The sequence below is a fragment of the Trachinotus anak genome, unplaced genomic scaffold (genome assembly GCF_046630095.1).
Source record: "Trachinotus anak isolate AG129_WGS33_773 ecotype Australia unplaced genomic scaffold, CSIRO_AGI_Tana_v1 ptg000034l, whole genome shotgun sequence".
Classification (NCBI taxonomy): domain Eukaryota; kingdom Metazoa; phylum Chordata; class Actinopteri; order Carangiformes; family Carangidae; genus Trachinotus; species Trachinotus anak.
Window position 1 is genome coordinate 927,501 of NW_027273885.1, and position 17,189 is coordinate 944,689.

General features: G+C 43.1%; 2 protein-coding genes across 3 annotated transcripts in view; one reads left to right on the forward strand and one right to left on the reverse strand.

Annotated features, from left to right (window-relative positions):
- The window catches only part of LOC139614524 (CDP-diacylglycerol--serine O-phosphatidyltransferase), a 12,113-nt gene extending 9,679 nt beyond the window's left edge, over positions 1–2,434 (forward strand). The window contains exons 4-7 of one of the 2 annotated variants that reach the window (XR_011687071.1): positions 417–540; positions 644–816; positions 912–1,172; positions 1,905–2,434. Coding sequence is in view for 1 of the 2 variants with exons in the window: in XM_071471858.1 (XP_071327959.1) it covers positions 417–540; positions 644–816; positions 912–977 (363 nt within the window). In the remaining variant the exon portion in view is untranslated. Of the gene's footprint in view, positions 1–416; positions 541–643; positions 817–911; positions 1,666–1,904 lie in introns of those variants that run through there. The other variant, XM_071471858.1, reaches the window with a different exon arrangement.
- A 74-nt stretch (positions 2,435–2,508) lies between these two features.
- appbp2 (amyloid beta precursor protein (cytoplasmic tail) binding protein 2) lies at positions 2,509–16,208 on the reverse strand. The gene is made up of 13 exons (XM_071471855.1): positions 15,812–16,208; positions 13,383–13,471; positions 11,967–12,118; positions 10,744–10,867; positions 9,229–9,397; positions 9,049–9,138; positions 8,790–8,857; positions 8,606–8,711; positions 8,373–8,497; positions 7,822–7,907; positions 7,066–7,256; positions 6,320–6,485; positions 2,509–5,633 (listed from the first exon to the last, which is right to left on the reverse strand). Exons 1-13 carry the CDS (start codon positions 15,947–15,949, stop codon positions 5,371–5,373), a joined length of 1,767 nt encoding a protein of 588 aa, XP_071327956.1. The 5' UTR covers positions 15,950–16,208; the 3' UTR covers positions 2,509–5,370.
- Positions 16,209–17,189: the final 981 nt, after the last annotated feature.

Below are 17,189 nucleotides of genomic sequence, written 5' to 3' on the forward strand. Positions count from 1 at the left end.
ACTGTCAGAACACCTCCAGCCGAAGACGGCCTCAGGGCTGCAGGCCCTCAGAAGCTCTCTCCATCTCTGAGTCTGGCCCATGTGGCCTCACGTGGCCTGAGGATGCTGTGATTCTGGAGCTTGATCCATTACAGGGATTGAACGTCGGGATATTTCAGCCTCTGCTACATCGACTGATCGGTCACATGCAAGTGTCCCGAGTGATGGCGGCAGATCGTTTAAATTCAGGAAGGAAAACAAATGTTGAAACAAATGTACAGGCAGCAGCATTATTCAGATTGTGATGTTCACTGTGACATCACACTGAAACCGCCCGCTCCGATCTCGTCTACCTGTGACTGTGAGTGTTTAAAGGAACACCTGCGCCGTGCCGTCTTCACAGTGGTGCTGATGGTTTGTTGTGTGTTGTGTTGCAGTGGGGTTGGCTGGTGTCTGCACTGGAGTGGTGTGTGTTTGTGTGTAACCACGGCGCCAGAGGTGACCACTGGAAGAACAGCTTCACCAGCAGCCCCCGGTTCATTCAGGCCGTCATGGCAAACGGTAACGAGTCTGTGGCTGTGAATGAGCCGACGACGACGATGATGATGATGATGATGATGATGAAGAATCACAGACAGAGTTAATTAGAGGTTTGTGTTGTCAGGGTTTCGGACGCCGCTGGGCACATGGGTGGTGAGCGGGCTGCACTGCCTGCCTCTGTGGCTGTACGGGCTCCAGTGGGATTTACTGTCCGGCTGGTTGCGTCTGCCTCTCTGGATCCAGGCTGTGGGGACGGCGCTGCTGGCTGTGGGCCGCCTGCTGGCTCTGACAGTGGAGGTAGGAGCCCCCCCTCACACCCCCACTCACCTGCGATAACCAGACACATGCAGCTCAGTGGGTAAATGTGTACATGTGATCCCATCCTCCTGCAGGTGTGGTGTGTATGGACACACGTTGAATACCTCACCTGTGACGAGCCAGAGAAGAAGAAGAACTGACAGCCGGAGGCACCGCTGACCTGACCACCTGCTCTGCTGTTCCACAACTTCTACATGAACAACACTGCACATTAGATTTTTCCACATTTTAACATTTGATTCTGTCGTAAAAGTTTCCCTCCATACTGGATGAACCTGGACTTCTATCTGAGGCTGTATCACATGATCGATCGTCTCCCTGCTGCTGTGGCACAGGTGCAGTAGATGGTGGTGGAGGTGTTGAACTGTCAAAGGGAATACAGATATTATTTTAATTATTCAGGAAACTGAGTCCAGTTGCTCTTCAGTCAGAGGGTGAGAAGTGAAAATACAACACGACAGCAGTGTGTTCCTGATCTGACTGTGATCTGTGATGAGAGTTTACTATTGAACCGAAGGGAGAAGCTCAGTGTGATCAGGGATTTGCTTTTGTGACACTGTTGTAAAGCTGTAGTTTGCTGTATTTCACACTTTTTTGCTGCAGGAGTTTCATGTTCAGAGATGAACATCTCAGCTGAAGCAGCTACGGATCATCAAAAATCATGACTTTACAGCGTCACTACCAAAGACGAGCTGCGTATCGGGGGCTTCTAACACTTTCATGTTTCATGAATACTTTAATGAATGACCTGCATGGATTTGGTAACGGGGACAGATTTTTTTTATATTTGTTGACGTGTCGACTTAAAAAAATTGGCTTTGTTTCAGATTTTGCTCATGATATTTATTTTGAAGTCAGTAGTTTGAACAGGTTTATAAAAAAGCAGCTCTGCCTCCACCTCTGCACTTCGGTTCAATAACAAGCAAATGTGCCAATATCAGGGGCCCCTTTGCCCTTGGGGGGGCCACAGATGTCTGCCTGGTTTGTCTCTGATTAAGGTGTGAACACAAGAGAAAAATGCATGTTGGTGTTTGTGATCAATGATACAAGTTTTAATGTTTTTGCAGCTAAACAGTGAAGCAGTAACAAGCCGACAGTGAAACATCCCCTCGTCACATTTGGCGTCAGTCAGAGAGAAAAGGAGACGTCACAGCTTTATTGAGCATGTCCACCTCTCTCAGCAAGCCCACGCCCTTTGACCCTCCACCCCCTCCAGCTCTGTGACTATTTTATTCCCTTTCAGATATTAGATCACAACGAAGAGCAGTAGATGTGGTTTCCTACATTTCACCATCTGGTTTATCTGTGTTGTTACTGAAGAACAAAAACACTTAAAAAAAAAAAAAAAAAATCACATTTCTGAGTCCATTTTTTCAAATGTATTTTTCGTTTTTCCTGTTGTCCAAACAGAAAATGTGACATCATGGCAAGAAACTGACGCTTCAGCTCGAGTTTGGACAGAAAATACTTCATGTGAAAATCAGTGATCGTTCACAGGTGGTGCACAGGGAAAACTCTGACACAGCAGCGCTAACAGATCAGAATGCAGTTCAACAAGTTCAGAAATAACATCTGATTAAAAGCAGTCAGCACAGCGGGGGGGGATTAAAGGTGATCATATCTAACAGTGTAGGAGTAACTCAGTCGATTACATTTTTGTAACTATTCATCTTGTAGGACAAGAAGATATGTATTGACCTTTGTAAGAAGCCCAGCTCTGCAATGAGCCCTAGACTAATGTTCTGTCACCTCGAGGGGGTAGGGGGGTGGGGGTGTTGAAGCTGAAGCACCTAGAGTGTAGCTGAGCGTCCTGTTAAGGGGGGGCTAAGGCTGGACCTCCTCAGCTGGAGCCACTCACATCACTGCTAGAGAGGCAGACGTCCGACAGCACTGAAGCAACATCAAGGCAAAGCTTCTTTCTTCACTCATTAAAAACAGTGGGGTTCTTATTGAAGGCATCACATTCTCAGTAACGTCGCAGATATTAATGCCTGGATCCGTTCTCCATCAGTTATTTCTCTACATCAACAACAACATCTATGATCACACAGCTGTGACTTCCTGCTCCGCTTTAAAGGGCCAGTTCATCCAAATCATGACGACATGCAGAAGGTTCAAAAATCACCTGACACCTTCCTCTGGAGGTGGAGGGGAATTTAAAGAGTTCATTAAAAAGAGAGAACAGCAACTTTCCCTCCAGTTTTCATACAGAGGATTTTTCAGTTCCACTGGAACCAAAACTATCTGAAACAGTGGTTCCCAACCTACGGGCCGAGACCCCTTGTGAGGGTCTCAACCCACAGATGATTACTGCGACAAGAACAAAAACACACAATTCTACTTCATATAATTCTATCTATCTTCTGAAACACACCACAGTTTTACCTCCTCAGGTGTGAGGAGGTAAAACCACTGCACGACTGAACTGCTCACAACTTACACCAACACCCAGGAACACTCAGATACAAAGCAAAGGGTTCAGCTTTGTATAGAGGGGAAACAATCAGAGCTGCACTGCTGACTCCAGCGGATCAGTGAACTGTCTGATATTAGCTTATTACATCACAGAGGAAACATCAGCAGAGATATGTTTGAGGTCATTTAGACACAGGGTTGCTGTTACAGAGTTTGTCCACCAGAGAGCACTGACAGGTTTATTTTTACACTGTAAAACATCTGTTAGACAGATGTGTCTGGGTTGACGTGTACATTAACAAATGAAAGGGTTAATTATGTTCGGTTAATATTGCACATTTTTGTTCATGTAGAGAAAAAGAATATGAGCAGATGAACATTCTCAGATGTAAACATTCGTCAGCCTTAAAAATCACGGTTTGGGAACCACTGCACCTCAGGTCAGAGAGAGAAGCTTCTTCTTCTTTGTAATTTCAGTGAACTGCTCCTTTAAATGTCAGCGAGGCCTCAGTCTGCTGGGAGAACATTTGGCTTTAGATCATTTTACTGATGAGTAATTACAAAGTGAGCACTAAAACATTAAAATCGCACGTCATTGGTTGTTGTCAGGCTTGTTTTTCCTCTTGGTCCGTTATGATTGGAGACCAGCACCAAGACAGTTCAGCTCTGTTCTGAAACAAAAATGAGTTTCCCGCCTCGGAGCCACTGACGGAGGCTGATGGAAAAACAAGGTCCAGTTAAAAAAAAAAAAAAAAAATTGCATCAATGGGAAATCGGACAGGACGGAGTGGAAAGGAAAGGCCAGATGCACAGGTAGACAGGCTGGCAACACACACACACACACACACAAATATACAATATTGGTCCCCACTGTAGTGCCCTTAAGGGTATAATAGTTTATTTAGCACTTCAAAGTATGGGTCCGTCTACAGACAGATAACTGCAAGCTGGTGTAAGGCTGGTAGTCATCAGTGGAGCACTTGGGCACCCAGAGTTCTATCTGTGGAAACACACACACACACACACACACACACACACACACACACACACACACACACACACACACAAAGCCACACCTTCAGATATACGAGTAAATGGAGGCTAATGAGCCTCTGTACATGTAGCATCTTCCTCTTTTCACTCCTCTTCATGTCCCTTGTTTCTAAAGACCTAGTGTTGAGCTATACTCAGGGTCGCTCAGTAGGAAAAGCATAAACAAAGGGCTACATAAACATACACATCTGCATATAAGTTATTGGCATTTTAATTATGCTATGTCAGGACTAGGCTGGAAAAACAAATGAAATAAACTGAAAACAAGACCTGTGAAGCCTGTAATGTGTGTAACAACATCCCCACTGGTTCAACACATTCCACTGAGCAGTTGAAAAACAGGACGTCTGTCTTCTCAGAGTCCGCGTTCAAGCCTTCAACTGAAACTTAAGTGAACAATCTGCTGAATTATTTTACTGTACAAGTGTCAAAAATATTCGACAGCCTCCATCTGTGATCCGCCGAGTGATGATGCTGATGGATGAAACACGTTTTTCACAGATGTGGCGTCCAGATGCTGTCATGTACATCGGTCCTGAAGAACATGGTCTGGATGTGTGATGAGTCTCATGGCATTCAGAGCTACACTGGCGCAAATACAAAAGCAAAAACATCCTCTGATTCCAAACTGAAAAGAAAAAGGCGAGTGAGACTGGAGAGGAGGAGAGCTCATCTGTCATCCTTACAGGATGAGATGTGAGAGGGGTTTTTTTTTTTCTCCCCCTCGGTCACGTGTTCTCTTTCTCTTAGAGAAATGCAACAGTCTGCTCTGTGTGTGAAGCTGCGTCCAGTCTCAAGTTGCATCTTGGTGGTTTGTGTGGGTGTCAATGAGGTTTGAAAACGGCGTCTTCTCTACTTTTTTATTCCATGACTAAATGTGTGTGTGTGTGTGTGTGTGTGTGCACACTGGCAGCTGTGACGCCAACAAACTCGCCAGTGATGTTTGAATTTACTGTGTTACTAATTCAATGTGTGCAACTGGAGCATCACATCTGGGCTCGTTTCGTGTCCTCATCAGGCTGAAGCCCTCGTGTCTTTTTTTTTCCCTCTCATCCCTCATAAAAATCAGCCGAGACAGGGGCGGGTGGGGCCCAAGCTCTGAGCCAATAAGAAAGCTTGCACCACCTCCTGGGTCTGCTGGGGTGTAGTGTTGACGTCCTCCAGGGCGTCAGCCACAGCAAACTGCCGGTCCCTCAGCCGGTTCCAGTTGGACAGCACGTTGTGGTATTCAAACACCTTCTCGTAGTTTCCCACTGAGTTGTAGAGTTTGATGAGGCCTCGGTAGTCGTACTCCAGCCCGCTGTAGCCCTCTCCAAACAGCTTCTTCCCTGTCAGGACACAGCAAACATTACACACCATGTGTGGTTGTTTCAGGGTCCTGCCCCGAACTGTAACCACCAATCAAAGAGCTCCCCCCCGACTGATCCAATCCAGCATTTACCACAGTCCACCTGACCAAGAACAGCAAAGTGTGTGTCATGTTGTGTATCGTTACTTAAACTTTTCATTTCGTGTGTGTGTGTGTGTGTGTGCGTTTGACGACCTTTTCCAAATCTCTATAGCAACAAGTCATGTTGACTGTGGGTTTTGCAGCTTCATCTCGACCGTGGGGGAGGGACATTCACCTGTTCAGAGCAGCCCCTGGCGCCTCTGATGTGTATAATTGTTTCATTACTTACAAGCTAACTAGGCTGCTGAAGGCTAACTTAATGCTCCATCGTGGGCTATTAAACCTTGGACAGACATTAAGCTTTATAGTCTAGTGTCAACACAAGCAGCAGATCGTCTCAGCTGTGGCTCATAACTGGAGCACACAATAAAACAGTTGTTGTCCATGAGACACAGGAGGGATAAGAGAGCTACACAGCTAAGTCTAGAGTTAGGTCTCTGCAGATCTTTTGCCCAGAAATGGCCTAAGTTATATTTTCTACAGTACAGGATCCTGACAGGGACAAAAATCTCTACATTTACAGTTAAGTGAGTAAAGTAAAAGCCAGCTCCCTCCCTGACTGACCGATAGCGATGGAGCGCAGGTACAGCCTCTCTGCGTCTTCATACTGGTTCATGTCGTAGTTGTAGAGCGACGCCAGGTGACCCACAGACAGAGCCACCTCGTAGTCCTCGTGGCCCAGGAGCTGCTCCTTGATCTGGATGGCTTTTATGTGCATCTCCTCTGCCTCCTGGTTAAACACAGATGGTTATAACAGTTTTAACAAATTACTCCGTATTTGCAATGATTAATTTGTTTGTCTCTATGGAAACCTGATTTAAAATCATCTTAGCTGTCAGATATTAGACGCGTGTCTGGAGTAATTTCATAACGTGACATTATCTAAATTCCAATAAGAACCAAATCTGACTGTAAATGTAGATCTATGTGGGTCTGATGCACCACACGCACATTTATTTCTAATCTTTAATCTCCATCTGTCTTGTCCCCAGACTGAGAAAATAACATTTTCTACTCTTCTGTGTGAACGGCTTCAGATTCTAAGGCAACAAAACATCTCCAGATATTTATGGTTTTCAATTCAGTCTGTCGCTGTAACTGTAACTTAACATCATAGCCCAGTGGGACGTCTGTCACATAACCCTGCTACGTTTTAAAATGCAGTCACAAAGACCAGCGTGATACTCTACTCAAAACAGGAAAAATATCTATTAATGTGGTTCCAGTTAACAGATAAAACTAGTTTTATAAACCATCCTGATGCATCTTCAAAACATACGACAGACACACACACACACGTCTCCATCCACCTTGAACTTCCTCATGGACTGGTAGAGTCGTCCTAAGTTGCCGTAGTGTTTGGCCGTCTGGACGTTGAACTCTCCAAAGGCTTTCTTGGCCAGCTGCAGGGAGGAGAGGTGCAGGTCATGAGCCTCCTGCAGGAGGCGCTCTTCTGTCTCCTTATTGTGGCAGTCGATGGCAATTTCCTCCAGGATCAGAGCTGAAAGAAGCAAAGGATGATGTGCACGTGTTAGATGTCTTTACCTGAGGAGCCGCTGCAGGACGTCAGTTCAGGTACCGAATGTAAAATGCATCAGGACGTCACAAGATAAACATAACTTCACCTGCTTCACCACTTCAAGTATCACTACTAACACAACTGTCAACTACAACACACCTCTACACAACACACACCTGTCGAGAGGAATGTGTGTATTAAGAAGAATTAAATAACTTCAGGAGGGTCACTACCCACATCAGTGTCTGCATGTGCAGTCCGCAGTGAAACACATTCAGTTCACATCTCACAGCACAGGAATTGTTGACTATGTCTCACTGCCTCTAAACACAGCTCCATCATTTGTGTGAATCTTCCTTCTGATGTGGACAAACTGTGAAGCAGCCACTGCTTCATGCACAGAGGGGTTAGGGGCTGCAGAGGTTTGGACCCCACTGTATATAAGGCTCAGGGATCATGGAACTTTCCATGCGTCGTGTCTTGGGATGGATTGCATGTCTATGCTGCCCCCCACACAGTAGGCAGCAGTCCAGAAAACAGGCCTTACCTTTGACTCTTTTGGAGGAGGCCAGCAGCAGATGGTCCTCAGGCAGAATGTGAGTTATGATGTCTATGGCACGTTCTGCATGGAATCTGAGGGACAAACACAGCAGCTGACCCAAACATGGCACAGAACTCAGCGCTTGGCTAATAACTGCATTCTATTCAGGATAAACACTTCTGAGAAAGTCAAGTGTTTCTCATGAACGAAGTTGTTTTGAAGCTTGTACGTTGCAAAAGTGAACCAAGGTCTCAGAGGTCGGAGCGTTACCCAATTTTAAATGAAGAGACGATTTAAAAATGTGAAAACATCTTCCACTTGGCTCCTTAACATCTTTAAATCCATCTCAGTGTCTAAAAGCATCAGAGCTTTTTAGTATATGAGACGTCACACGCCCACATCATGCAGCCACATAACATGAATGCCAGTACAGCGAGTAACAGAACAGACCAACAGTGTGACTCACCATCATGTGCTTCATCTACAAGGGAGCTCATGTCTAATGTAATTAGCTGCTGAAGCAGTGCTACTGAGTTTGTAAGATTCATTGTACTCACAGAGCGTTGTCAAATTTCCCAGAGCTGTACTGGTGCACGTATGAGGAGTAGGCCAGGTCTTCATGGGCCGTGGCCACGTGGATGTTCTTCCCCCCAAACACAGACTGTCGGATGTCCAGCGCCGTCTGGAATTTGTACAGAGGAGATTTAATCAGATTTACATGACTCTCATGGTTTTTAATGTAAACAGTATAAAAACACATGTACACATTTATTGTTCCATTGATTCTCACCTGGTAAATAGCCACTGATTGACATATGTTGTCTACATTTAATAAGTAAAATCCATAATCTAGCAGCGTGTCGGAGTACTTGGGATGCTTGTGTCCAAAATGTTCTCTGTAAGACAAACAACACTCAGAATCCACGACAAACAAACAAGAATAATGTTGAGACTCATCGGACACAGCAGGTTACCTTGCTAGAAACACTGCATGTTTGATCAGCTGCTCTGCTTTTCTGAACTCTCTCTTCACCACGCAGGCCTGCGACACAGAGACAAGGTCACACTTCACACAACAGGTCTGACTACAGCACAAAGCATTTCCTCACTGGGTCCGACTAAATACAGATCTGTAGAGGTGTACACACTTTCTGTACACACACTGGAACCACAACAGTGACTTCACAACATTTTGTGATTTCAATAAAGATGGTCCACTGATCTGAATGTCACCTTGGAGGCTTGCCGGAGGACATCAACCACTACTTTGACAGGCAGCCCTGGAGTTATCTCCTTCATAGCCTCTATACACCACTTGTATGCCTGTGAGACAAAAACGCGAGTTACACATTTCTCAACACAACCAAATTCACACGTCACTATTAAAGGTACTGTCATACATGAAACACACACCTCATCATAGTGGCTTTTGGCGAAGAGCAAGGCACAGAGCTCGCCATACAGCGCTGCCTTGTTGGCCTGGTGGCCATGTTTGGCTAGTTTGTCCATGTAAGACTGAGCGAGCTTGAAGGTCTCCTCCCCCAGGTGGTACTTACAGTTGCCATTACGGACATGAAGCAGCCTGTGTAGACAGGGCAGTAAAACTGATTAACAATCTCAGGTGTGTCTAATATACAGACATAAAAACAGACCAAACATTTTCAGTCATTTAGTTCCTGTCACATTAAAGTGACAGTTTGTGTTGTTTGATGTGGGTTTGGATGAGATATTTATCTGTAGTCAGTGTGTTATAATCAGCCCTTTCCTGATGCACTACTTTTCTCAGCCACTGAACCATTTTCTTCCGTTTATCCGAGGTCGGCTCCCGGGTGCAGGAGGCTACGTGGAGTATTCCAGACGTCCAGACTCTCTCCAGAAACCTCACCCTAACTCTGAGGCTGAGCCCAGACACTCTCTGGAGGAAAACCCATTTCAGCCACTTGTATCTGTGATCTCATTCTTTCAGTAACTACCCAGAGCTCATGGCCATGTTGAGAGTTGGAGCAAAGGTCGACTGGTCCATATTCATATTCCTTACACCCAGCACACCTTCTCTTTGACGCAAGATAAAGCAGCAGAAACACTGATAATGAAGTGTACACTTTACCCCATACTGTTTTTTTAGGTGGGCATGTTTTTAAGTTCTGCTGACCCTGTCCTCAGCAGCACATCTTCAGCTTCTGTCCCGCTGCTTCTCTAAACTGACTCCACACTGAGCTGAATCTACTGCAGGTAACACACTGACTACAAAACCACATTAAATAACCTGAACTATCACTTTAACACACTGTCAGACTCTATAGATTCCAATGAACAACAAAATGATTCAATTTAAAGAACATCGTCTTCAGTGTGGCTGCTGGTGAACTAATGATCAATACCATTAGAATCTGCAGAGAGGCAAACTGAAGCTTTCACACAGTGTGATACTGTGGAAGTGGAGGGAAACTGTCTGCAGTGAGACAATATATTGCTCTCAGTTACAGGCCCTGTATGAAGACTGTGAATCTTGCTGAGGTCCACTAGACCGGAGAAACTAAAGAGGGCGGTGAAGACAACAGAACTGTTTGAGCCTTGAAGATGAGCAGGTCAGGTCAACCTGCTAAAATCTGTCCATTTACTGCAGCTTTAAAAATCAAAAACCCTTATCAGGCAGAACAAAGAGGTTCTGATCTGATGCAAATATAACTCTGCGCAGATTTACATCAGCTAGTTGTTATTCTATTGTTGATGCTGTCATCTGAAGCTGAACCACCTTCTATGTGTAGCTGTGTGTGACAGTACAATCATTCTTGACAGTTACAGAGGTCAAAAAGCTTCTGTTGAATTCTAACTTAAACTAAGATATTCAGGAGATCGTGGCAGTGAAGTAACTCTACACACAGGGCCTTTGAAAGGAGTTCTTGGTGTATGTGCCCACACACTGACCTGACACAGCATTCCACAGCCCGGTAGCAATGCAGGACCTCACTGTGGAGCGTACAGAGCTGCAGGCACGACAGAAACACTTTCTCTGCATCTCCATACCAGCCGGCATCAGACAAGAATCCACCTGGAACCAGAGAGCATCACATTACTGCACCTGTCTCCAAATCAGAGGGGAGGGTCAACATCTCCTGTGGTAACTGCTGGTTTTTAGACAACATATAATCTAAGTGCTCAAATCTCACATTTCACTGCAGCAAATCAGGTATTTGTTAAAGGGAGAAATTCATTTATACGGTTTACTTATATAGCACTTAGAGACCAGTCCAGGTGCTCTGCAGGACAGTCCACATTCACACACACTGACAGAACAGCCATCAGGCACAATCTGGGGTTCAGCACCTCATTCTTTATGTATGATATAATAAAGAATGTAAACAATAAAAACTGTATTCATGTTATTTCATTCATTTACATTCCCTATCATTCACCATTCACCTCCTTGTGGCTGTTTGCCGCCGCCAACCAGTGAAGTTGCAGGAAATGAGGTCACAATCTCCCCTTTCTGAGTTACAGCGTTCAGTAATGGACACAAGTGTTTTTACAGAACATTATGATGTCACAGTGAAGTTGACATTTGACCTTTTGGATATAAAATGTCATCACTTCATTTTATCCTTATAAATGTGTCATAATTAGTGTATGAATTTGTGCTTTATGGCCAAAAACATGTTTTGTGAGGTCACAGTGACCTTTGACCTTTGACCATCAAAGTCTAATCAGTTAATCCTCGAGTCCAAATGAATGTTTGTGCAAAGTTGAAGAAGTTCCCTCAAAGAGATATCACGTTTATAAGACTGGGACAGACATCGTATACAACACTGAGGTGTAAAAACCTCAAGAATACACTGACAGCACGTTGAATACAACACAGTCAGGCTCCGGTGGACTACGACATTATTATTTGCTCCAAGGGAGTTTTGAATTTTAAAGCAGCATTACCAAAATCCCTACAGTTATTATGGACCTGTGCTGAATCAGAGCCAGAGTTTTCTTTCTATCCGTGATTTCTGACGCACTTTTCCTATCAGCTCACCCCATGATAACAACACTGTGAAGAATGAATGGCCCCCATTTATTCATTCATTGTTTCTCTGTGGCTGTATCTCAATCACTATCTCCAGCTGTCCATGTGAAAGCTTCCCTCCCCCGCCCCAGTCACTCACCGAGCACAAAGCCGAACTGGATGGCCTTCTCTTTGACGTGGGCGTCAGACTCTGCGATGTAGGAACAGCGGCGGCTGAAGGAGTTTGCCAGAACTGAGGCAACTTTCACACCGTGGTCCATTAGGGCCTGGAAACAGTGGTGCAGGAGGTGTCTGCAGCCAGGAGGACAGTGACGTGGATCACGTCAGTTTGAGGGTTAATTATAAGGTACTGATCAATGGTGAATACACTGTTTACATGTAAGCTGTCATTAAATGACAAAATGAATGACAATCTTGATGATTCATCTGCCTGAAATGACAGGCGTCACGTCAATGACAAAACATACAGCTCACAGATAACATTATCAATAACGTCATCAATAATGTACCTTAACCTTAAGGTTTGGACAGGGCTTTAACGTTCACTGAACTTCTATCAATGAGACATTATTCTACTTGTCTCTCGTCTCTTTTTAAAGCTCCATATTTTAACTTCTGTGATTTATCTGAAGTGTTGATCTCCATCAGAAGATATATTTGTGGTTTTAAGAACCAAAAACCATCTCAGTGTAGTTTTACATCTCCTCTCTCAGGCTTCTCTCTGGAGCTGCCAATCAGAAGAGAGGATTGATTTAATAAAAATATAGCAGATTTCAGGTAAGCACTCAGAAACCAAATCATGCAAGGTGGCGTGGCTGAGGGCAGTGACCGCTCTGTGACATCACAAAGTTCCAGAAGTCCTGACGGCTGGTTTTAAGGCTCAGTTTCTGAATACAGGCTGTGTGCATTTCTCTGTGGACTGAGGCTTTGATACTTTCACAGTATTAATATAGAACCTAGACCTGCTTTAGAATCACAAACACATGGACATCTACCTTTAGACTGGATGGAGCTTTAATATATGACTGTTAAACAGATGGAGCTGAGGAGGAAGAGAGTACAGGACACACTGTCTCAACAGGTCTCAGCAAGAGAAGGGGGAATAAAAACCAACCCACGTACGTCAGTCACAGGAGAGGAGCACTTCATAGGTTAGATAGAGAGAGCTTCTTCAGAGTAGGTCAAAACAGTGAGTGAGTGAGTGAGTGAGTGATAGACCAGGCACAATCAAAAGCAATTAGGAAGAACATGTGGGCTAAAGCTCTGCACAATAACTTCAATGTCTGTGTACTGCATGTGTTGCTAAAAGAAAACTATTAATAAACTACAATCAGGGTTGGATAGTTTCATTAACAGTGGTGAGGCTTTGGTAAGGTCCAAGACAAACAATATCCACTATTCTATTTAAGCAGTTTTCAGCACATACACCCTGAGCTGCTTTGTTAACCATCTGTTTAAGGGACCACTGTCCTCAGGACCATGTTTTTAGACAGCGGATGGGCCACTGTGGAAGGTGTCAGGTTTCTGGCACAGCTTAGTCCCATTACGTTTTTACCTTTTGTCTGAAGCCCGCAGGACTTTAGCAAACACCTCGAGCTCACAGAACTCTCCTCCAAGCTGGCAGAGCCGGCCCTGCTGGTAAAGCTGAAAGACACAGAGATGGAGGGAAAGATGAGCCGACGACAATACAGACATCAACTCTTCCATTAGTGGCACAATGCTGAGTCTATACATAACAAATAATCTGATACATAACATTAAGGTGGAGACAGAACGTCCCATCTGTGACTACAATGGTGGATTTATCCTATTTTTCATCCTAGTTTCTATTACAGGTGTTTTAAGTGATGCTTTTGAAAATCCTGTGTGCAGTTCAGGAGTTTAAACAAAAAAATTTGCTGATGTCTAGCCTGTCATCAAAATGCGCTGAGCTGGAAGTTGTTATGTTCAACGGCTCTCTATGGCGAGTCTATAGGGGACAATGCCAGTCTCAGCTCTGTCTCTCAGCTGCAGTTATCGAGTTAAGTCTCCCTTAATGTCAGACTGATGTGAGATTCTCCGATAGATCGGTTCCTTTTATCCAGACCACAGATGAATAGTTGACAACACACATGTTTTTATTTGGTGTGTAGGTTTACAGTTCCCACAGTTCCCACAGTTCCTTGTATTTCAATTCAAGTTGCACTCGCTCACAAGCAGCTGATTTCTCAGACAGAGTTTTGGTAAAGTGCCTGTCAGGGCTGGAGAGAACAATTCACTCTTCTGGTGCTAAAATGACAACTCAAGGAAGAGTCAGAGGATCATTTTCTTTATGTTGTCATTGTATAATAAATGAAGTCTTCAGTCCTCGACATGGTAACAGGTTTTTAATTCGCTTAATTAATCAAAAACGTCAGTCTCAGAATTGTCATCATGAGCATGTTAGCAACCTGTTGTTAGCATTTAGCTAAAGCACTGCAGACTGCTAACCCTACTACTGACCTGGGGAGAACAACAGACACTGTTTATTGACTCATGGTGTCACCTACCACTTTATTTTACCTTCCAACAATAAGAGCTTTTTCCATTAATTCATTCATATTCAGAAATAGTTGGAGGAGTTTTATTTCACACTGACGTGTGACTGTCCTGGGAATGTCATGTTGTCTTGCTCATCAATAAAACTTACACTCTTTGTAAGGAATTACTCAGTGGCATTTTTAACATCTTCAGAGCTATGGATAAACCACTAAACACCAGAGCCATGGCCAACACTGAGGACACCAAGTTCATCTCCTTTGTTTTCTTTCTGGGAATTTGGGCGTTCTCTCACTTTGAAGACCAGTTTACAGTTTCTATTTTCATTTGTTAACAGGAGGTCATCATCAGTGTTTTGACTGGGCCTGCATTAAACCGAGGTTCCATCACTTAAAATCACTGATGGATCTCCGATGCACCTTTGTAAATGTGTGTGAGGAGGAGGGAGAATGAAAAGTTGCCCTTCAGCTGTCTGAGAGCTGAAATAACTGATTCAATCAACAGTTAGAAAAGATCTTGTTTTTGTTGTTGCTGCCAAACTCCAGTGTCTGTGCCACAGTACAGCACCAGTGGTGTAGGGTCATGAAGACAGCTCGATGTCACCTGGTTTGCTCAGAGTCACATGACTGCACCTCCTGAACAGGTCCTAAATCTTTATCACACAAACGCATGGCTTATTGTGCTATTATTATTTTAACAACACCGATCTGGACCTGCGAGGCAAACTCCTTCCATTACATTAATAATACAGTAATATCACAATGCACAGAAGTTTTAATTTATCCAATAATAATGAAAATGTGAGAACCAGTGAGCTTTGGTGTCTGGATCCAATATAATAACTGAGGCTGTGTATATTAGGTCCCTGTCAGATCCCAGTGTGTGCGGCCTAATGCAGACACTTTTGCTGTGGCTGAGGAAACAGAGTTTCTAAATCCCTGGCTCCGGCCCAGCTGATAGCTCCGGTGTAACATTGTGATGTCATCTCATTTCAATGTGGCAATTAACCTAATTACACCTCGTTACACCTCGTGGACACAAAAACTATTGTACCTTAAAGCTATAATTGCATTTTTGTGCTCGCCGTCCGTGGGACACTGACCCGACAGCTCAGATGTGTTGTAACGAGTGTTTTTCGCCCTGAGAGGCCACAATAAATAAAGTGGGTCAAACAATCATTGACAACAACACAACAGTCGGGTTACATGACAACCAGCCGCAGTTCCTTCACACGGGCGCTGCTGTAATTAGCTGCAGGATGCCGCTGAAGGTTTCTTCGACACACAGTCATTCCACAGACACACATCCCGGTTGTGCTGAACATCAGACATGTTGTCTATCGCGTGGCGTTAGTTAGCTTGGCCGCTAAAAGCTGAGAGTCCTCAGCCATCGATATCCAGCTAACTGTGGACACGGACCTCTCCTGCGGGGGGAGACCAGCCCGCACCGCTGACCGGCACATCTTACCTTATAATAGACATCGAACTGTATGTTTTCTGGGAGCGAACGGATGTCCCTCCTCGATCGGCTGTAGTTGTCCACCACAGCCGAGATAGCCGTGTTGTACAGTGTTTCTGGGATCCACTCGAGCTCCACCGCAGCCATGTTGTTTTCCCTCTCCAAAAAAACCCCAGTAGCTACAGCCCTCCCCAACTCTGCCTACATTAGCCACCTCACTGCGATTAAAGCCCGTCCTCCGTGGGTCCTCGTACAACATTCACTGCGAGGTGAGGACGCAGAGATCCGCACAGTCACCAAGCCTCTGCCGCAACTCTAACACCGACGTTTAGTGTCCATCTTTCTCCTCCATCTCCGATTATCCGTCGACCCTTCAGCAGTTCCGCGCCCCCGTCCCGACGCAGACGTCACAGGCGCTGACGCACTGACGTCACCGTGCAAACTAAACAAAATAAAACTAAACAAAATAAAATAAAATAAAATAAAATAAAATAAAATAAAATAAAATAAAACTAAACTAAATAAAATAAAACAAAACAAAACAAAACAAAATAAAACAAAATAAAATAAAACTAAACAAAATAAAATAAAACAAAATAAAATAAAATAAAATAAAATAAAACTAAACAAAACTAAATAAAATAAAATAAAATAAAACAAAATAAAATAAAATAAAATAAAATAAAACAAAACAAAACAAAACAAAACAAAACAAAACAAAACAAAATAAAATAAAATAAAATAAAATAAAATAAAATAAAATAAAACAAAACAAAATAAAATAAAACTAAACTAAATAAAACAAAACAAAATAAAATAAAACAAAATAAAATAAAACAAAATAAAATAAAATAAAATAAAATAAAATAAAATAAAATAAAATAAAACTAAACTAAATAAAATAAAATAAAATAAAATAAAATAAAACTAAACTAAATAAAAAAAAATAAAATAAAATAAAACAAAACAAAATAAGACAAAACATAACAAAACAAAATAAAATAAAATAAAATAAAATAAAATAAAATAAAATAAAATAAAATAAAATAAAATAAAATGTTTAATAATCAATAAAGAAAAGTAACGTTTTCCTTTAGTAAGATAAGAGAATAACTTTATAAACAATACCTTGTTATTATGTCTATTCTCTAACTGTTGTGTGTTTGAAAGGTTCATAATAAAGACATGTACAGACTGTCCACACAAAACATGAAGAAACAAGAAATTCTGGCTTCTGTCTCTTCAATATGTAAAACATACATTTACATACAAGGAGAAAGGCATTCACATATAGGAGACGCGTTGTGAGTTTTCCTCTGTAGTTTCACAGTACTGTATTTTACTTGATGTATGTTACATTTTCCATTTCTTTGGTTTCCTAAAATTG